We start from the raw sequence: 23,534 nt of genomic DNA on the forward strand, positions 1-23,534 counted from the left end.
TGTCCTTAACTCATTTATATCCTCCATAACAGAAACATCCATATTGGTTATTGAATTACTGTGGTCTCGTTTTAATATTCTGTTCTGAGCTTTGTTCAGAGTCATTCTTTCAGTTGAATCCCATACATTTACAGCCATGTAACAACACTCCTTTAAATTCATTTTCTTGAAAGATCACAAAATGACTTCTTCATTATCTTCATCAACAGGTAACAATCTACATAAAAATTGTTTTCTATCAAGTGGTTTTAATTTTTCAGTAACACTTTCATCCATTGGTTGTTGTAAGGCTGTCACATTAGGAGGCAAAAAATTTACTGTAAATATTCCATTTTTCTCTCTTGAAAATTTCAGCTGATGGGTGGGTTGGCACTTTCTCCAGTAAAACCGGAACTTTTCCTTGCTTACCAATTTAATTTTGAAAGTTTTTTTGTTGCAGGTATAAATGCATTGCCACGCCAGTTAATGAAAATGCAGTCTTCATCCATGTGCTATTTTCGTTTTTATAAATTAAGGGAAACCTGATATTGTGAAGCATCTCGGGTTTTTGGATCTTCTGATGAGGAACAAAGACATTTTATGGGTCCCAGTAATGTTTGCACAGATTAATATTTTTCCTCACTCATTACTAATTTTGTCTAATTTCATCTCACTGAGAAGCTAATGATTTTGATGGCAATGATTTTGTCATGCAATCCGATTTCATCAACATTGTAAATGAAGTCCAAGTCGTAGTCATTTTAATATGAACCTTTTTTAAAACCATCTTTAAAAGAATTTGCTGCATGTAGGTCAGTTGTTGTTTGTTGTTGTGGTCTTCAGTCCTGAAACTGGTTTGATGTAGCTCTCCATGCTACTCTATCCTGTGCAAGCTTCTTCATCTCCCAGTACCTACTGAACCTACATCCTTCTGAATCTGCTTAGTGTATTCATGTCTTGGTCTCCCTCTACGATTTTTACCCTCCACGCTGCCCTCCAATGCTAAATTTGTGATCCCTTGATGCCTCAAAACATGTCCTACCAACCGGTCCCTTCTTTTTGTCAAGTTGTGCCACAAACTCCTTTTCTTCCCAATTCTATTTAATACCTCCTCATTAGTTACGTGATCTACCCACCTAATCTTCAACATTCTTCTGTAGCACCACATTTTGAAAGCTTCTATTCTCTTCTTGTCCAAACTATTTATCGTCCATGTTTCACTTCCATACATGGCTACACTCCATACAATTACTTTCAGAAACGACTTCCTGACACTTAAATCTATACTCGATGTTAACAAATTTCTCTTCTTCAGAAACGCTTTCCTTGCCATTGCCAGTCTACATTTTATATCCTCTCTACTTCGACCATCATCAGTTATTTTGCTCCCCAAATAGCAAAACTCCTTTACTACTTTAAGTGTCTCATTTCCTAATCTAATTCCCTCAGCATCACCCAATTTAATTTGACTACATTCCATTATCCTCATTTTGATTTTGTTGATGTTCATCTTATATCCTCCTTTCAAGACACTGTCCATTCCGTTCAACTGCTCTTCCAAGTCCTTTGATGTCTCTGACAGAATTACAATGTCATCGTTGAAGTTCAAAGTTTTTATTTCTTCTCCATGTATTTTAATACCTACTCTGAATTTTTCTTTTGTTTCATTTACTGCTTGCTCAATATCCAGATTGAATAACATCGGGGAGAGGCTACAACCCTGTCTCACTCCCTTCCCAACCACTGCTTCCCTTTCATGCCCCTCGACTATTATAACTGCCATCTGGTTTCTGTACAAATTGTAAATAGCCTTTCGCTCCCTGTATTTTACCCCTGCCACCTTCAGAGTTTGAAAGAGAGTATTCCAGTCAACATTGTCAAAAGCTTTCTCTAAGTCTACAAATGCTAGAAACGTTGGTTTGCCTTTCCTTAATCTTTCTTCTAAGATAAGTCATAAGGTTAGTATTGCCTCACGTGTTCCAACATTTCTACGGAAAAAAAACTGATCTTCCCCGAGGTCGTCTTCTACCAGTTTTTCCATTCATCTGTATAGAATTCACATTAGTATTTTGCAGCTGTGACTTATTAAACTGATAGTTCGGTAATTTTCACATCTGTCAACACCTGATTTCTTTGGGATTGGAATTATTATATTCTTCTTGAAGTCTGAGGGTATTTCGCCTGTATCGTACATCTTGCTCATCAGATGGTAGAGTTTTGTCATGACTGGCTCTCCCAAGGCCGTCAGTGGTTCTAATGGAATGTTGTGTATTCCCGGGGCATTGTTTTGACTCAGGTCTTTCAGTGCTCTGTCAAACTCTTTACGCAGTATCTTATCTCCCATTTCGTCTTCGTCTACATCCTCTTCCATTTCCATAATATTGTCCTCAAGTACATCGCCCTTGTATAAACCCTCTATATACTCCTTCCACCTTTCTGCCTTCCCTTCTTTGCTTAGGACTGGGTTTCCATCTGAGCTTTTGATATTCATACAAGTGGTTCTCTTTTCTCCAAAGGTCTCTTCAATTTTCCTGTAGGCAGTATCTATCTTACCCCTAGTGAGATAACCCTCTACATCCTTACATTTTTCCTCTAGCCATCCCTGCTTAGCCATTTTGCACTTCCTGTCGATATCATTTTTGAGACGTTTGTATTCCTTTTTGTTTGCTTCATTTACTGCATTTTTATATTTTCTTCTTTCATCAGTTAAATTCAATATTTCTTCTGTTACCCAAGGATTTCTATTAGCCCTCGTCTTTTTACCTACTTGATCGCCTGCTGCCTTCATTGCTTCATTCCTCAGAGCTACCCATTCTTCTTCTACTGCATTTCTTTCCCCCATTCCTGTCAATTGTTCCCTTATGCTCTCCCTGAAACTCTCTACAACCTCTGGTTTAGTCAGTTTATCCAGGTCCCATCTCCTTAAATTAGCACCTTTTTGTAGTTTCTTCAGTTTTAATCTACAGTTCATAACCAATAGATTGTGGTCAGAGGCCACATCTGCCCCTGGAAATGTCTTGCAATTTAGATCTGGTTCCTAAATCTCTGTCTTACCATTATATAATCTATCTGATGTCTTTTAATATCTCCAGGCTTCTTCCATGTATACAACCTTCTTTTATGATTCTTGAACCAAGTGTTGGCTATGATTAAGTTATGCTCTGTGCAAAATTCTACCAGACGGCTTCCTCTTTCACTTCTTCCCCCCCAATCCATAGTCACCTACTGTGTTTCCTTCTCTCCCTTTTCCTACTGACGAATTCCAATCACCCATGACTATTAAATTTTCGTCTCCCTTCACTACCTGAATAATTTCTTTTATCTCATCATACATTTCATCAATTTCTTCTGCAGAGCTAGTTGGCATATAAACTTGTACTACTGTAGTAGGCGTGGGCTTTGTGTCTATCTTGGCTACAATACTGCGCTCACTATGCCGTTTGTAGTAGCTGACCCATACTCCTATTTTTTTTATTCATTATTAAACCTACTCCTGCATTACCCCTATTTGATTTTGTATTTATAACCCTGTATTCACCTGACCAAAACTCTTGTTCCTCCTGCCACCAAACTTCACTAATTCCCACTATATCTAACTTTAACCTATCCATTTCCCTTTTTAAATTTTCTAACCTACCTGCCCGATTGAGGGATCTGACATTCCACGCTCCGATCCGTAGAACGCCAGTTTTCTTTCTCCTGATAACGATGTCCTCTTGAGTAGTCCCCGCCCGGAGATCCGAATGGGGGACTATTTTACCTCCGGGATATTTTACCCAAGAGGATGCCATCATCATTTAATCATACAGTAAAGCTGCATGCCCACGGGAAAAATTACGGCTGTAGTTTCCCCTTGCTTTCAGCTGTTCGCAGTACCAGCACAGGAAGGCCATTTTGGTTAATGTTACAAGGCCAGATCAGTCAATCATCCAGACTGTTGCCCCTGCATCTACTGAAAAGGCTGCTGCCCCTCTTCAGGAACCACACGTTTGTCTGGCCTCTCAACAGATACCCCTCCGTTGTGGTTGCACCTACGGTACGGCCATCTGTATCGCTGAGGCACGCTAGCCTCCTCACCAATGGCAAGGTCCATGGTTCATGTAGGTCAGCTGACATTTTTTTTCATGAGTTCTATGATGAGATTTAAATCTGTGCAACCATCTGCTATTTGCCACAAACAATTCATTGTTACCTTTTTTTTATTTGACTGTAATGCATTTCACATTCAAAGGACCATATATCGATTACCCAGTTGATCGTGTTTGTAAAAACAATCAACACAAAAGTTCATTTTACAGTTTTTTCTAACGTCTCGATGTTTACTCCCATCTTCACAGGTGTACTTCAAAATTCATCTGTATTCTTCTTAGTGTTGCCTATTGTAGAAGTACCTATACCATATTTATCAGCCATCTTACAACAGGTTTCTCCTTATTTTAGTGAAACTGCGATAACACAACTCTTTAGTGCTTTGAAATTTTTAAGCACAGACACGATGTGGCACAGTGTTTTGTAACTATCTAACTCAAACAATAATGAAACATGTGGGCCATGAATAGCTAGTGTCATCATGACATGTCCATATATGCACAGACTAGAGTATAAAGATATTTGTTCATGGTTGACAATCCGGACAACCGTAAATCTGTGTAACTGAGGTGCAGATAATTGAGTCTCCGTTTTATATGAATGATAGTCTCAGAATGCATGCTGGCACAACATCACAACGTATACACTTGGGAAAATGCTAACACCACATGTATTAACAAAAAGTCCAATATCACAGGTGACATATTTCCACATGCAGATTGAAGTACTGTATGTCTTGCTGGTACATAAAAAGTCAGTGAAAGGCACTGCTAGTGTACATTAGATCTCTCAGCTACCTTTGTAATGTACTAGAGCACACACACACACACACACACACACACACACACACACACACACACTTGTAGGGCTACATTGTGGCAGCTGAGAACAAGAATTTATCGGAAAGCTAGCATAGTTTCAGTGGTGCAGTGGTGTTGTTTATGTGCCTTTTGATGACCTAATGCCTCTCCTGTTCTGTGATTAATTCTTCTTATTGCTACTTAAATTTTTTTCTGGGTTAAGCAAATGTACACAGTGGTGGTACTCACTTGAAAGGAAATGGATAGAGGGTAATACTAATGTATTGAAATTAACTGCAAAGCCATGTAAGGTATATTTTCAATTATTTCTATCTTGTGAATAATTATTTCTATTATATATAGCACACACAATACCTGCAATATAAGTGTGTGTGGAAATACATGCTGTTTATTTACAATAAGAACAATAAAAACAGTCAAAAAAGATATTTCAAAACAAATCTACACATTTAAATGATGCTGACCTTGGTCATAAAATACTGTATAAACACATCTATAAAAACAAGAATGGATTTAAAAATTTCAAGTACGCATGTACTTGAACCTGGTAACATAAGTGAAGTAACTGCAATTTCAAGTATAAAAATATAGTAATAAAGCAAAAAAAATACAATTGTCCAGAACATTTTATGTATTTAAATAAAGTACATTTGCAATGGAGATGAAGAGTTGTAATATATGTATAAATTGTTCAAATACCTTCTATTTTTTAGGTGTGTTTTCCGTTTTAAAATGTTGACTGTAGCTTTTGCACACATTGTTATGAGGGCATGACCACCGATCAGCTATGTACCTGAATGAGTAATCACTCCTAGACTGTGGTCAAAGAACAGAGATGACCACAAGTGAGAGAACATGCCGCTGAGCGCAACGTTCTAGACTTTAGTGACAGTTTCACTATCTATGCCATCTAGATCTTCCCCAACCCCCTCCCCCTCCTAAACCCCTTTCTGCTCTCACCCATGCTAGCTTCTCTTAGCTAGATATTTGGGGATTCATTAAACAATTAGCACCTGTCCCTCACTCACCTTCTCCTCTTTCTCCATTTAATCTTTCTATACGTGAACCTATATTGTTTTGCACATTTACATGCCCTGCATCCATTGGACCCGTTACATTTAATATGAAATTTTAAATGAAAACAAGTATTTTTTTGGTCATTGTCAGGCAATAATATTTGATTTTAAAGTTTATCAGTATAATACAAGGCAGGTGAGGTTATTTTAATGGTTTTATTTAGGCAAAAACAATATATTCGTAGTCCTCTGTAATTTTCATTGAATAAATTACATTATGAAAGCTGAAACACAAGCCATCACTATTATCTATCACAAACTATTCACAAATTGGTGTCATAATATCGACAAAGAACAAATCATTAAACAAAAAAAGCATCAAATGGATTTTTAGAATTGTTGCACACCACAAGCTATAGTCCTGACATACAAATTTTGTGCACTTAGAGCACACTGTGCTTTTCTATTTTTTCAAGCAGGATGTACTGAACACCTTCTCTTCTTACTATGCACCATACTGTTGCTGTGACTACTGCCATTTTGTGTTTGAGGGATAGTAACAAACTTCTGCATATCCAGGTGTATGAGATTATAAGATCTTAAGATCATAAACAGTTGGATCAGTTCCCTTGAAAGTTCCTTGATGAAAAGCTTCCTCTTGCGCAAAAGCCCTTTGTGATATGAGGGATGTTGTGCTGTGTAGGGAATGAAGGCAGTTCGAGTGCATTTGTCCATAATGTTGCAATGGAGAGCTTTGGACCAGTGATTAGTTTGTCTTTTGCGTGTATAATTGTCCACTAGTTGATCCATAACTTCCATGCCACTCTTCATTTGGTTATGAAATTTCACAACCTCAGGCTTCTGTTTTTGATGTTGCTCTATAGAGTTAACTTTATGCATGGTACTTACGAGGATTACACACTTGTTTTTCTTCAGCAAAAAACTAATCAGTGTCATCTCTTTTGTAGATGAAAATAGATTTGAATTTACTTGTCTACTACTATTTGGCTTCACCTCTCTTGAATTTTTTCTTTTCTTCAACCTCATTGTTCCCACAACAGTTAGGTTTTTACTCAAGAGATGTTGTGTCACTATTACACTTCTAAAATAATTATCTGCATTAACATTTGTGCCTGAACCAGCAATATTATCTGCAAGGATCTTCACTGTGGTAAGGTCCAAATTTTTCTGCGGTGGCCCAACTGGTTGTCTTCGTGTGCACACAGTCCCATCAATTGCATAACCAGTTTCAGCTTCACACATCCAGAATATTTTTGTTCCATACTTTCCGAGTTTATTAGGCATGTTGTTGTGGTCTTCAGTCCAGAGACTGGTTTGATGAAGCTCTCCATGCTACTCTATCCTGTGCAAAGTACCTACTGCAACCTACATCCTTCTGAATCTGTTTAGTGTATTCATCTCTTGGTCTCCCTCTACGATGTTTACTCTCCGTGCTGTCCTCCAATACTAAATTGGTGATCCTTTGATGCCTCACAATATGTCCTACCAACTGATCCCTACTTCTAGTCAAGTTATGCCACAAATTTCCCTTCTCCCCATTTCTATTCAATACCTCCGCATTAGTTACGTGATCTATCCATCTGATCTTCAGCATCCTTCTGTAGCATCACATATCGAAAGCTTCTATTCTCTTTTTGTCTAAACTATTTATTGAGCACATTTCACTTCCATACATGGCTACACTCCATACAAATACTTTCAGAAACGACTTCCTGACACTTAAATCTATACTCGATGTTAACAAATTTCTCTTCTTCAAAAACGCTTTCCTTGCCATTGCCAGTCTACATTTTATATCCTCTCTACTTCGACCATCATCAGTTATTTTGCTTCCCAAATAGCAAAACTTATTTACTACTTTAAGCACCTCATTTCCTAATCTAATTCCCTCAGCATCACCCAATTTAATTCGACTACATTCCATTATCCTCATTTTGCTATTCTTGATGTTCATCTTATATCCGCCTTTCAAGACACTGTCCATTCCGTTCAACTGCTCTTCCAAGTCCTTTGATGTCTCTGACAGAATTACAATGTCATCGACTAACCTCAAAGTTTTAATTTCTTCTCCATGGATTTTAATGCCTACTCTGAATTTTTCTTTTGTTTCCTTTACTGCTTGCTCAATATACAGATTGAATAACATCGGGGAGAGGCTACAACCCTGTCTCACTCCCTTCCCAACCACTGCTTCCCTTTCATGCCCCTTGACTCTTATAACTGCCATCTGGTTTCTGTACAAATTGTAAATAGCCTTTCGCTCCCTGTGTTTTACTCCTGCCACCTTCAGGATTTGAAAGAGAGTATTGCAGTCAACATTGTCTAAAGGTTTCTCTAAGTCTACAAATGCTAGAAACATAGGTTTGCCTTTCCTTAATCTATTTTCTAAGATAAGTCGTAAGGTCAGTATTGCCGCACGTGTTCCAACATTTCTACTGAATCCAAACTGATCTTCCCCGAGGTCGGCTTCTACCAGTTTTTCCATTCGTCTGTAAAGAATTTGTGTTAGTATTTTGCAGCTGTGGCTTATTAAACTGATAGTTCAGTAATTTTCACATCTGTCAACACCTGCTTTCTTTGGGATTGGAATTATTATATTCTTCTTGAAGTCTGAGGGTATTTCGCCTGTCTCATACATCTTGCTTGCCAGGTGGTAGAGTTTTGTCATGACTGGCTCTCCCAAGGCTGTCAGTAGTTCTAATGGAATGTTGTCTACTCCCGGGGCCTTGTTTCAACTTAGATCTTTCACTGCTCTGTCAAACTTTTCACGCAGTATCATATCTCCCATTTCTTCTTCATCTACATCCTCTTCCATTTTCATAATATTGTCCTCAAGAACATCGCCCTTGTGTAGACCCTCTATATACTCCTTCCACCTTTCTGCTTTCCCTTCTTTGCTTAGAACTGGGTTTACACATGAGCTCTTGATATTCATGCAAATGGTTCTCTTTTCTCCGAAGCTCTCTCTAATTTTCCTGTAGGCAGTATCTACCTTATCCCTAGAGATATACGCCTCTACACCCTTGCATTTGTCCTCTAACCGTCTCTGCTTAGCCATTTTGCGTTTCCTGTCAATCTCATTTTTGACACATTTGTATTCCTTTTTGCCTGCTTCATTTACTGCATTTTTGTATTTTCTCCTTTCACCAATTAAATTCAGTATCTCTTCTGTTACCCAAGGATTTCTGTTAGCCCTCGTCTTTTACCTACTTGATCCTCTACTGCCTTCACTATTTCGTCTCTCAAAGCTACCCATTCTTCTTCTACTGTATTTCTTTCCCCCATTCTTGTCAATCGTTCCCTAATGCTCTCCCTGAAACACTCTACAACCTCTGATTCTTCAGTTTATCCAGGTCCCATCTCCTTAAATTGCCGCCTTTCTGCAGTTTCTTCTGTTTTAATCTACAGATCATAACCAATAGATTGTGGTCAGAGTCCACATCTGCCCCTGGAAATGTCTTACAATTTAAAACCTGGTTCCTAAATCTCTGTCTTACCATTGTATAATCTATCTGAAACCTGTCAGTATCTCCAGGCTTCTTCCATTTATACAACTTTCTTTTATGATTCTCGTACTACTGTGGTAGGCGTGGGCTTCGTATCTATCTTGGCCACAATAATGCGTTCACTATGTTGTTTGTAGTATCTTACCTGCATTCGTATTTTTTTATTCATTATTAAACCTACTTCTGCATTACCCCTATTTGATTTTGTATTTATAACCCTGTATTTACCTGACCAAAAGTCTTGTTCCTCCTGCCACCGAACTTCACTAATCCCCAATATATCTAACTTTAACCTATCCATTTCCAATTTAAAATTTTCTAACCCAGCTGCCCGATTAAGGGATCTGACATTCCTCGCTCTGATCCGTAGAACGCCAGTTTTCTTTCTCCTGATTTGGCATATATTGCACAAATCCACAATGGCCCCTAAATGGGACCATTTGATCATCTGATGTGGCGTTAATTTTAGGTAGCATTACTTGCCTGGACTGTCCTATAAATACACTGCCGGGGGAGGGAGAAATATTACACCCTTTTTGGAGTGTCCATTTCGTAAATGAAGTATTGTTGCAACAGTACATATAGAGTGCATGAAATGATTACATTTACACAACAATAGCAAGTACGGTTCTCAGGTACCAGTTACAAACCCATGCTGAAACATCCATATTAATAAGTGATGTAGCCTCCATGGGGTGGCAATGCAGGGGCTGACATTGGCATCCAGTCGATCGTACAGGTGGAAAGTACTGTCCTGGATATGTTATGCCATGCCTACTCAACGTGTGGTCTAGGGGTAGCGTCTTTGATTCATAATCAAAACATCATTGGTCCCTGGTTCGAATCCCACCTCTGCTTAAATTTTGATTAATAATCAGCCTTGGCGGCCTAAGACTTCTGGCATAAGAAGTCACCCTCATTCTACCAATAGCCTTGTCAAAGATGGCGGAGGAGCGGACAGAGGTTCAGGGCACTCTCTTGTCCTAGGGGTTGGAAACTGCCCATAAAGGCAAATGAATCAGCAATGATCAACGGCATGAGGATGGAGAAGGCAGTGGAAAACACTGCATTAAAGACACGTAACATGTATCCACAGGACATGTGGCCTGTAATTGGAGAAGTGTCATGATGATTCCTCCAATCGGATCTGCGGGACGGGACTGCCGAGGGGGAGGTTACCATAAGAAATAGATTGAATAATCAACAGGAGGATACTGTTCTATGAGTCGGGGCATGGAGTGTCAGAAGCTTGAACGTGGTAGGTAAACCAGAAGATCTGAAAAGGGAAATGCAAAGGCTCAATCTAGATACAGTAGGGGTCAGTGAAGTGAAGTGGAAAGAAGACAAGGATTTATGGTCAGATGAGTATAGGGTAATATCAACAGCAGCAGAAAATGGTATAACAGGAGTATGATTCATTATGAATAGGAAGGTAGAGCAGAGTGTGTATTACTGTAAAAAGTTCAGTGACAGGGTTGTTGTTCTCAGAATCAACAGCAAGCCAACACTGACAACGATAGTTCAGGTATACATGCCGACGTCACAATCTGAAAATGAAGAGATAGAGAAAGTGTGTGAGGGTACTGAAAGAGTAATACAGTATGTAAAGGAGGATGAAAATCTAGTAGTTATGGGAGACTGGAATGCGGTTTTAGGGGAAGGAGTAGAAGAGAAGGTTGCAGGAGAATGTGGGCTTGGGTCAAGGAATGACAGAGGAGAAAGACTAATTGAGTCCTGTAACAAGTTTCAGCTGGAAATAGCGAATACCCTGTTCAAGTATCACAAGAGAAAGAGGTATACTTGGAAAAGGCTGGGTGATAGGGGAAGATTTCAGTTAGATTATTTCGTGGTCAGACAGAGATTCCGAAACCAGGTACTGGATTGTAAGGCATACCCAGGAACAGATATAGACTCAGGTCACAGTATAGTAGTGATGAAGAGTAGGCTGAAGTTTAAGACATTAGTCAGGAAGAATCAATACACAAAGAAGTGGGATACAGAAGTATTAAGGAATGATGTGAGACGCTTGGAAGTTCTCTAAGGCTTTAAATGCAGCAATAAGGAATAGCTCAGTAGGAAGTACAGTTAAAGAGGAATGGACATCTCTAAAAAGGGCCATCACAGAAGTTGGTAAGGAAAACGTAGGTACAAAGAAGGTAACTGCGAAGAAACCACGGATAACAGAAGAAATACTTCAGTTGATTGATGAAAGGAGGAAGTACAAAAATGTTCCGGAAAACTCAGTAATACAGAAATACAAGTCACTGAGGAATGAAATAAATAGGAAGTGCAGGGAAGCTAAGACGAAATGGCAGCAGGAAAAATGTGAAGACATCAAAAAATAAATGATTGTCGTAAGGACAGACTCAGCATACAGGAAAGTCAAAACTACCTTCGGTGACATTAAAAGCAAGGGTGGTAACATTAGGAGTGCAACGGGAGTTCCACTGTTAAATGATGAGGGGAGAGGAGATAGGTGAAAAGAATACATTGAAAGCCTCTATGAGGCGGAAGATTTGTCTGATGCAATAGAAGAAGAAACAGGAGTCGATTTAGAGCAGATATGGGATCCAGTATTAGAAATGGAATTTAAAAGAGCTTTGGAGGACTTAAGATCAAATAAGGCAGGCGGCATAGATAACATTCTATCAGAATTTCTAAAATCATTGGGGGAAGTGGCAACAAAACGACTATTCACGTTGGTGTGTAGAATGTATGAGTCTGGCGACATACCATCTGAGTTTTGGAAAAGCGTCATCCACACAATTCCGAAGATGGCAAGAGTTGACAAGTGCGCGAATTATCGCACAATCAGCTTAACAGCTCATGTATCCAAGTTGCTTACAGGAATAATATACAGAAGAATGGAAAAGAAAATTGAGGATGTCTGAAAGCATAGAAACATTTGTAGTGTTACGGTACTTATGTGTACATCAACTTTACGTGTCTGTCAACTACTCAACACATTTACACCTCCCATCGTTCCTCTGTATTTAATGTGGTATCTTTGCTAATCGTGTATGTACAGGGTAGCCTAGGTATAATTTAAAAGTGAAACCAATCTCTCTCACTGTCTGGTATTGTATGAAGCAGCACAGTGTTTATGATACGGGTCTCGGATTTGGGAGGAATAAGGATCAGATTCCAGTCTGATCATTCAGATTTATCTCTTCTGAAAGTGAACACTAAGTTTTTTGAAAAGACCACAGCCTGTTTCCTTCCTCCTTTTCAATCTTTGCTTTTGTAAAAAATTAAAAATAATTAAATTGCAGCCCTCATGTCTTAAAACCACATTGTATAAATATATTAAACATGTGTTTAGTCTTAAGCTAGATATTGAAATGATAATACACTGGTCTTGTTTTAATGTAATTTTGCCCCAATTTTATTAGAATAAAATTGTGTTTATTTTCAGTTCTATTCGTGTTGCTGAAGAAATAGAAACATTTCTGAATGGTTTTATGAAGCATCTGAAGAAACTAAAGATAAATGATTTTGAGAAAGCACGAGATGCAGTTATAGTGCAGAAGCAGTGTGTTGATTTACTTGCTTATAGTCGTCTCTAATGACCCATTTATCAATATGACTTTAAGGCCTAATCCTTTCCCTCTTCTCCATATTATGTACAGTGTACAGCAAACTACCAATATTACAATAGGTACTATTCTCTGAAAGAGTAATTCATTCTCCAGTGAGACAAAAAGTAATTGGCATGGCTTAGACGTCATTTAAATTCATAGAGGAATCACTGGATTCCAGCAAAATATGCACATCACAGATGACTATATCCACTATCTTCTAAATGTTATAACAAGTCTGATATCCATGACACCTTACACATCATTTGTGTTCACCACATTTCCGTTGCAGTAATAGCTACTTTCAACTGAAATGGTTTCTATATTGCCATGCCACATGTCAATTTGTTTGCCATAAGTTACTGATGAAATCAAGATAAACAACCAAAAACATTCCGTCATTCTTCAGCATGATTGACAATGCCAGTACTCACACAGCACGTGAGACAGTTGAGAATTTGATGGGGAATAAAATTGAAATAATTTCTCAACATCTGTATTCATGTGATTATCACCAAACGACTTCTTTTTACTCCCTTATGTTGAAAAAATTAATAATAATAATAATTTAGATAGCAATTTTCATTGCTTCCTTTGAAAACTATGTTTTTCATAGCTCACATCGCAATGAAAAATGTTTCCTGAACTGATTTCATGGCACCCAAAAGTCTATAAAGTTTAAACATGGGTATTTTGAGAAACAATAAAATGATTTGCACTAAAAAATTCTTTTCAATCTTTGTTTCTGTAAAAAATTAAAAATACAGCCCTCATATCTTAAAACCACGTTGTATGAATATATTAAACATGTGTTTTGTCTTGAGCTAGATACTGAAATGAGAATACAGTGGTCTTGTTTTAATGTAATTTTGCTCCAATTTCATTAGAATAAAATTGTGTTTATTTTCAGTTCTACTCATATTGCTGAAGAAATAGAATCATTTCTGAATGGTTTTATGAAGCATCTGAAGAAACTAAAGCTAAATGATTTTGAGAAAGTACGAGATGCAGTTATAGTGCAAAAGCAGTGTGTTGATTTACAGCTAAAAGATGAAGTTGAGCGAAACTGGTTTGAGATAGCATCTGGAGATTTCCTATTCAATCGTTGGTGTAAAGAGGTATGTAGTGTTTATAATTATACAACAAACAGTTTGTAACACAAGGTAAGCAATAGTATAAAAAATTACCACTGGTTTCTCTCATCGACTGCTCACATTTTTTATACCTCCAAGTGTTAGTCACTGTTTTTTGCTGTATCATTACTTCTTCCCTACGTGTGCAAATTTTCTTCTCTCTTGTTAATTATATAATTTATCCTATATCTTGCAAAAGTTGTACACTACTGGCCATTAAAATTGCTACACCACGAAGATGATATGCTACAGACATGAAATTTAACTGACAGGATGAAGATGCTGTGATATGCAAATGATTAGCTTTTCAGAGCATTCACACAAGTTTGGCGCCAGTGGCAACACCTACAACATACTGACATGAGGAAAGTTTCCAACCGATTTCTCATACACAAACAGCAGTTGACCGGCGATGCCTGGTGAAACGTTGTTGTGATGCCTCATGTAAGGAGGAGAAATGCGCACCATCACGTTTCCAACTTTGATAGAGGTCGGATTGTAGACTATTGTGATTGTAGTTTATTGTATCGCAACATTGCTGCTCGCATTGGTCGAGATCCAATGCTGTTAGCGTAATATGGAATCAGTGGGTTCAGGAGGGTAATACGGAACACCGTGCTGGATCCCAACGGCCTCGTATCACTAGCTGTTGAGATGACAGGCATCTTATACGCATGGCTGTAACGGATCATGCAGCCACACCTCGATCCCTGAGTCAACAGATGGGGACATTTGCAAGACAACAACCATCTGCACGAACAGTTCGACGACGTTTGCAGCAGCATGGACTATCAGCTCAGAGACCATGGCTGCTGTTACCTTTGACGCTGCATCACAGACAGGAGCGCCTGCGATGGTGTACTCAACGATGAACCTGGGTGCATGAATGGCAAAACATCACTTTTTTGGATGAATCCAGGTTCCGTTTACAGCATCATGGTGGTCGCATCCGTGTTTGGGGACATCGCGGTGAACTCACATTGGAAGTGTGTATTCGTCATCGCCATACTGGCGTATCACCTGGTGTGATGGAATGGGGTGCCATTGGTTACACGTCTTGGTCGCCTCTTGTTCGCATTGACGGCACTTTGAACAGTGGACATTACACTTCAGATGTGTTACGACCCGTGGCTCTACCCTTCATTCCATCCCTGCGAAACCCTACATTTCAGCAGGATAATGCACGACCGCATGTTGCAGGTCCCATATGGGCCTTTCTGGATACAGAAAAGTTCGTCTGCTGCCTTGGCGAGCACATTCTCCAGATCTCTCACCAATTGAAAACGTCTGGTCAATGGTGACCGAGCAACTGGCTTGTCACAATATGCCAGTCACTACTCTTGATGAACTGTGGTGTCGAGTTGAAGCTGCATGGGCAGCTTTAACTGTACACGCCATCCAGGCTCTGTTTGACTCAATGCCCAGACGTGTCAAGGCCATTGCTACGGCCAGAGGTGGTTGTTCTGGGTATTGATTTCTCAGGATCTGTACACCCAAATTTCGTGAAAAGGTAATCACATGTCAGTTCTAGTATAATATATTTGTCCAATGAATACCCGTTTATCATCTGCATTTCTTCTTGGTGTAGCAATTTTAATGGCCAGTAGTGTATATTGTTGCGATAGGATCACATAACAGTCTTATTGACTTTGTTTTAGGGCATTATATTAGCAGTGATATATTTGGAAGAGGGTTTATTTTGAATAGAAATGCTGTATTTCCAAAAGAAAGAAATTGTTGTGTGCACAGTTTCAGAGTATGTAAGGTGTATGAACATTGATAATGTTCTTGCTGGAGTATTATGTGACTTCAAATAGTGTAATCAAAGGTGTATACGCATAACAGTCCATCAAATGTGTTAACCTTTTTTTGTAATGGAGAAGCTTACTTCTTGTTCTCTCACAATAAAGTAACAAAGAAGAAAGCAACAAACTATGCAAAAACTGTCTTGATCATTTCTTCCAGTTGAATTGCATTCGTATTTTACACTGTAGGTTTTTCGGGCTTCAGGTACTATATCAGAGGGACTGCATGTCTGAAGTCTTTATGGTTTATATGTGGGGAAAATCAGCATCTAAATGTAAAGACAATAATCACTTGGTACATATTGTTAAGAGCTTCAATATTATGTTGTTTTTTTGTGATACACAGTGATATGTGAATTCATTCTGTGTAGCTAAGTTCATGAATTATTTTTATGAATTCTAGAGATTGCACATCATTAGATAATCACTATAAACATTGTCCTGATCTCTAACCAGGCCAGTAATAATGCTCCGTTAGTTGTCACAATAGCAAGAGTGTCATGATGAACACATATTTGTTGTGTTGCTCTCAAATTTCAACCCACATTTTATTTACTTATTTTCTTAGCAATCATAAAGAAACACAACAGGTTGTATCTGTACTAAGTAAGTTTTATGGTACTAAGAATGCTAGTGCCAAGACTTTCAAATCATATTTTCTATAATGCTATCTTAGCGGTTCAATGTGCAGCAAACAAAGGTACTCTTTAGGGAAATGACAGCAAATGGTGAGAAGAATTGCCTTTTGCACTCAACTTTTTATGCTTGGAGGCATCATTCAATATGTTGAGAAGGCTATTCTGGGTGATACTGAAAGAATAAGGTGCAACCAACCACAGGCCGTGACGCACCTTGAAACAAATAATGCCTGTTACCTGGGCTATGAGATCATAATAGAATGATTGTAGTGACTGGCAAAAAAAGGTTTGAAAACAGTGTTGCTCATGGAATTTCAACAAGGTTCACAGTCTGAAGCAGTGACTGAGAACTGATCACAACCTCTTGGGTCTGAGTGGAACACTGAGACTAGAGACTTAAAAGGTTCTGTGACAAATTTGGCTGTGATTTCCTAGACTTGCACCACTTGAGTGCAAGTTGTAGGCATCCTTAAATGTTTCATGGATGCAGAGCATGTTAGAGGCTTCTTTCCAGCTATCTGACTGCATGTGAGGCTAATACAAAGGATCTTTTAATTAGGTGGCTCTCCATCCAGTCAAGGTAATGATAGCTGTTGAAGACCCCGAAGTATTAATGTGAGAAATGTCCCCCACTGATGACACTATCAAAATCCTAGTGATCAACTTCTCAAACATTCACAATGAAGTGTCAGAGCTGGAAACACTCCGAAAAAATTGTAGAATTGAGGAAACCAATCTCATAAGACCTGCAGCAGCAGCAACCTGTAGTTCCCATACCTTCACCATCATCTTTATAGCACTTCATGCTTGCATTTTGTTTCAGGTTTACGCAGTTTCCTTTCCTGTGTGATCATTCATCAGGGGCTTTAATTTTCTTTGCTTTCATTTCTTGTGGTTGCTGGAATTATTTTATTTGCTGTTTGTTGTGTGATGTTGAACAGTCTTAAAAGCAAGTTATGAGTAGGAACATAGAGAAAAACATCTGTGTGTTACATATCTAATTCGAGGAAGAAAAATGTACAAATTAGTAGTAGCAATAATAATAATAATAATAATAATAATAATAATAACACCCATGTAAAGGTTTGGAAGGAAATATATGGATAAGAAGGGGGAGCTAAAAAATAAACAATGGTGAAAGCTGAGGACAAAAACACCGTTTGAGTAAATGATAACAAAAATAGATTCATTTGCTGAGAATTCGATACATCATTACATTCATGATCATATCACAGAAAGATATATCTGTCATTCAGCAAATTATACAGCACTGTCAAGGAAGTGAGTCTTTTACAAGATAGTCATACTTTGTTACTTACAGTTAAGCCCAACGTGGGCCCTCACTGTGGTCAGTTATTTGGCCATAAGTTTTCAGTGTGTGGCCAACCATAAAATATAATAACAGGTTAATCATAAACTAAGCAGTCTGCTTCTCACAGTGAAATCCAATAGGCAATCAATAAGCTCTTGATACATGACTGAGTGGAGCATTATGTGTGACATTTAACTCAAAATATCATTTGTTAGAGAACTCTAACAAAGCTCAGGTTTGGAGGAAATGCAAATACACTATGTGATCAAAAGTACCTGTACACCTGGCTGAAAATGACTTACAAGATCATGATGCCCTCCATCGGTAATTCTAGGATTCAATATGGTGTTGGCCCACCCTTAGGCTTGATGACGGCTTCCACTCTTACAAGCATATGTTCAATCAGGTGCTGGAAGGTTTCTGGGGAATGGCAGCCCATTCTTCATGGGATGCTTCACTGATGAGAGTTATTGATGCTGGTCGGTGAGGCCTGGCACGAAGTTAGCATTCCAAAACATCCCAAAGGTGTTCCATAGGATTCAGGCCAGGACTCTGTGCAGGCCAGTCCATTAGAGGGATGTTATTGTCTCGTAACCTCTCCGCTACAGGCAGTGGGAAGCAAGAATTTGCTTAAAACATCAATGTAGGCCTGTGCTGTGATATTGCCGTGCAAAACAACAAGGGGTGCAAGCCTCTCCATGAAAAACACGACCACACCGTAACATCACCGCCTTGGAATTTTACTGTTGGCACTACACACACTGGCAGATGACGTTCACCGGTCATTCGCCATACCCACACCCTGCCATCGTATCGCCACATTGTGTACCATGATTCGTCACTCCACACAACGTTTTTCCACTGTTCAATCATCCAATGTATACGCTCCTTACACCAAGCAAGGTGTCATTTGGCATTTACCAGCGTGATGTGTGGCTTATGAACAGTTGCTCGACCATGAAATCCAAGTTTTCTCACCTCCTGCCTAATTGTCATAGTACTTGCAGTGGATCCTGATGCAGTTTGGAATTCCTATGTGATGATCTGGGCAGATGTCTGCCTATTACACATTACAACCCTCTTCAACTGTCGGCAGTCTCAGTGGCACTGGGGTAGATGTCCGGACACAATTGCAGATAGGACAGAAACCAAAAGTCAGGGTGGCAAAGGAATACTGAACTCTGCTTTCAAGCCTTATTTTGCAACAGAAGACAGAGGGGTACTACCACAGTTTAATTCTTGCACCACTGAAAAGAAGAGTGAATACACTGTTGGTGACTAAAATGCAACACTGTGAAGGCACCGTGCAATAAACATCAAATTGGCATGAAGTATACTACATGCTTGGGAAAGGAAGTGATAAGCATTTCAGCACAATTGCACAAAGTACATAGTAGTAACATCATCCATCTTCTTTAAAAGTGGAAGGATTGTGCAGCAGATTTGCAACTCAGAAAATGCATTTGAATGTTGGGTGTTTGTGAGAAGATGGTGTTATGCCTTGTGTAAGTGGAAAAAACACCTCCACTCATGTCAAATGGGATCCCACAACCATTATACAGGGGTAAGTAAATTATTATCCGCAGTTTAGTTATATTTTTGTTTATTTTGGTAGTATTGTTGTTTTACATTGATGACGCATGTTTTGTTTATTTGTTGTTATATCTTTGCAATTTTCGAGCTGCTAGGTTCGTTTTGTTATCGCTGCCTTGCTGTTCATTATGGTTGGTCCACTGTCTATTTGCACCAAAGAAGAGCAACGTTCAGTGATTCGTTTTTTGTGGTCGGAGGGCGTATCAGGCTGAAATTCATCGAAAACTTTTGGTACAGTACGGGAATAGTGTTATGCCCCAATGGAGTGTCTACAAATGGATTGAAAAATTCTGAAATGGTCGCACAAGTGTTACACACGATGAAAGAGCCAGACGATCATTTGCCACCACAAATGAAGAAACCATTGAGCAGTCATGTGAAACGGTTCTCTCAGACAGACGATTAACTATTGACAAAGTGGCATATCAGCTGCAAATTAGTCACGGTTCTGCCTGCGAAATCATCTACAACAGACTTGGGTTTCATAAAGTTTGTGCAAGATGGGTCCCAAAACAACTCGCACAGTTGCATAAAGAAATGTGCTTGGACATCTGCAAAAAAAAACATTTGGATTTCTGTGGTAACGAAGGTGACAACTTCTTAGATAGGATCGTTACTGGTGACGAAACATGGATCCATCATCACGAGCCAGAGAGTAAATCCCAGAGTGTGGAATGGAAACATCAAATTCGCCATGCAAGAAAAAAGTTCAAGACCCCAGCCATCCGCAGGTAAACTGATGCTTAAGGTTTTTTGGAACACACAAGATCCAGTACTGGAACATTATGGGGAAAAGGGCACAACAATAAACAGTGTGTGTTACAGTGAGATGCTTACTGCCTGCTATTCTAAGCAAACGCCGAGGATTGCTGTCAAAAGGTGTTGTGTTGTTGCATGACAATGCCCGTCCCTGTACTGCTGCCCACACTGCTGAAACATTCCAGAAACTCAATTTTGAAGTACTGGATCACCCTCCATATAGTCCCAATCTTGCCACTTCTGACTATTACTTGTTCAGTCCACTCGAACAGGCATTAAGGGGCTGTCAATTTGCATTGGATGAAGCAGTGAGAGAAGCGATGCATTCCTGGCTCGCAGCTCAACCAAGAACCTTCTTTTGTGAGGGCATCAGAAGCTTGTACGACGATGGACCAAGTGCGTTGAAACACAAGGAGACTATGTCGAGAAATGATGTTCTTGTAAGTTTCCTATTTGATTACAATAAAATTTTATAACTACTTTGCAGGTAATAATGGCTCTGAGCACTATGGGACTTAACATCTATGGTCATCAGTCCCCTAGAACTTAGAACTACTTAAACCTAACTAACCTAAGGACATCACACAACACCCAGTCATCACGAGGCAGAGAGAATCCCTGACCCCGCCGGGAATCGAACCCGGGAACCCGGGCGTGGGAAGCGAGAATGCTACCGCACGACCACGAGCCGCGGACTTGCAGGTAATAATTGACTTACCCTTGTACAAATATGAAATAAATGGTTTTAAGAGGGCCATACATAATCATCGCCGTGCAGGACCTCAACAAACTCACATGACTCGAGCCCAAGAGGATGGACATATTGTTCACTTACCTGTGCAGACTTATAGAGTAAGGTCACGTATCATGAGTCAGAAAATAGGCTTGTCCACAGCAGAACAGCTATCCATGTGGCCTGTGTGATTTCTGGGGTAACACAGATTGTCATAATTGCTGCTTCCAGTGATGCAGTAACACTGGGAGACTTGCCGACAGTGATGTGCCCATTGACAACACTTGTCTTTTCAGACAATTCCATAATGAAGCATGTATCTCTGTATGAAGGTTAGGAGGAGAATGAACATTACCCAATTGCATATGGTCCAGTGCTTGGTGTTATGGTATAAGGTGTTATTTACATCTATGAGTGGGGGCCCAAAAATAATCGGACTGAGAAGGTGCTGCCATTTGTATATCTATTACAGAGTTCTCCTGCTATATGGTGTTAGCAGTGACCTTCAGGAAGCATCTGTGCAGACAGTGGCAGTGTGTAGGTGAACATTTGAGCATAAGTGTTGTGGTTTTGTGACTGTTGGTGTGTTCCTCTTGCAAAGCTGTTAGGGCAACTTCAGCAGAACAAAGAGTGAGCATGAAATTTTGTTTCATACTTAAAAAATAGGTGACAGAGACTCGCCAAATGCTTCAAGAGTTGTTCTGGGAGGATGCTACAAGCTGCACACAAGTTTTTGCCTTGTTTGGGCACTTTCAATTTAGTGAGATGAATACTGAGGACCAATCTCATTCTGTATGCCCTGGAACATCGCAAAATGATAGAATGTTGAAAAAAATCTGTCAAACAAGCAACGAGGATCATTGTTCCATGATTGACCAAATTTCAACAGATTTTGAGTGAGGATTTGCATGTGCCACGTGTTGCCACTAGATTTGTTCTGCACCTTCTCACACAGGAACAAAAAACCATGTGTATGAATGTGTGTCAGGCCTTGGAAACAAAGACTGAAAGTGATCCAAACTTTTTGAACAAACTGATTTACAGGTGATTAGAGTTGATGTTAGAGATACGACCCAGAAACCAAGCAAGTAGCAAGCTAATGGAGGTCTCCCAACGCTACCAGACCAAAAAAGGCAAATTAGGTCAAATGTGAAGATGATGATCATTGTATGTTTCGATGCTTGTGGAATTGTGCATCAGGAATTTGTACCCCCTTGTCTGTTATTCCCCACCCTCTGCTTTCTCCAGACCTAGCCGCTTGTGACATTTTCCTATTCCTGCAAATTAAAAAAACACTGAAAGCGAAGTGTTATGATGATGTGAAGATAGTAAAAACTGCATTGCAAAGGGCACTGGACACTATCAAACTTGAAGAGTCCTAGACATGCTTCAAACATCGGGAAGAATGACTTGACAAGTGCATCACATCTAGTGGATGGTACTTAAGGTGACTGAAGAAATTTTGTAAAAATATTAATGAATAAATTTTTGATAACAAAAATCCTTGCCCTCATACAAACATATTCCTAAGCCACCTTTCAATGCGCAGCGGAGTACAAGTTATTGCTATTTCTTCACCACTCACCACAATCTGACTGTCAATACGCCACCCTGCAAACCTAATTTCTCTTATCTTGTCTTTCTTTGAACTCACAAAGAATTTCCATAATGTGTTGATTGAAACTCCTGGTGTCAAATCTAGCAGCACACTTCTGAATTGCTACAATATTTTCCTTTAATCTGACCTGGTGGGGATCTCAAACACTTAGGCAGGACTCAAGAATGGTTTGTACTAGTTTTCTTTCTATGTATGATCTCCTTTATAGATGAGCTACACTTCCCCAAAATTCTCCCAAGAAATCAAAGTCTACAATTTGCCTTCCCTACTGTCAACATTATGTACTCGTTCCAGTTCATGTTGTTGCAACATTATGACTAGATACTTCATTGACATGAGTGTGTCAAGCAGCACACCACTAATACTATATTATAATGTTACAGGATTGTTTTTGCTGCTCATCCTGCATTTAGAGCAAGGTGTCTTTCATCGCACCAAATAGAAATTCTGTCTAAGTCATCCTATATCCTTATACAGTCATTCAGAAACTTCCGTACACTAGAGCATCAGCACCAAAGACTTTCAGACTGCTGCTCACACTATCTGTTAGATCATATGTGTATGTACTCCTGACAATACCCTTGTCTAACGAACCCTCACCATTGAGGGCAACATACTGGGTTCTATTCCTTAAGATGTCATAGAGCCATTCACATATCTGAGAACCTATTCTGTATATTTGGACCTCCATTAACAGTCTACAGTGAAATATTGTGTCGGACACTTTCTGGAAATCTAAGAATATGGGATTTACCTGTTGCTTTTCATCCAGGAAGCTGAGTTTCACATTAGCAATACTTTCTAAATCTGTGCTGACTTGTGGACAGAAGAGTTTCTGCCTCGGAGAAATTAATTATATTTGAATTCAGAATATGTTCAAGTATTCTGCAGCAAACTGATGTTAAGGATATTGATTCATAATTTTGTGGTTCT

The 23,534-nt window shown here is 39.2% G+C and overlaps 1 protein-coding gene across 3 annotated transcripts in view; it reads left to right on the plus strand.

Moving 5' to 3' along the window:
- LOC124605368 (nardilysin) overlaps window positions 1-23,534 on the plus strand; it is a 391,451-nt gene that overhangs the window by 291,757 nt on the left and 76,160 nt on the right. For all 3 annotated transcript variants that reach the window (XM_047137001.1, XM_047137018.1, XM_047137009.1), the window contains exon 18: window positions 13,921-14,128. In XM_047137001.1, coding sequence (XP_046992957.1) covers window positions 13,921-14,128 — 208 coding nt within the window. The remainder of the gene's footprint in view (window positions 1-13,920; window positions 14,129-23,534) is intronic.

This window comes from Schistocerca americana, chromosome 1 (genome assembly GCF_021461395.2).
Source record: "Schistocerca americana isolate TAMUIC-IGC-003095 chromosome 1, iqSchAmer2.1, whole genome shotgun sequence".
NCBI lineage: Eukaryota > Metazoa > Arthropoda > Insecta > Orthoptera > Acrididae > Schistocerca > Schistocerca americana.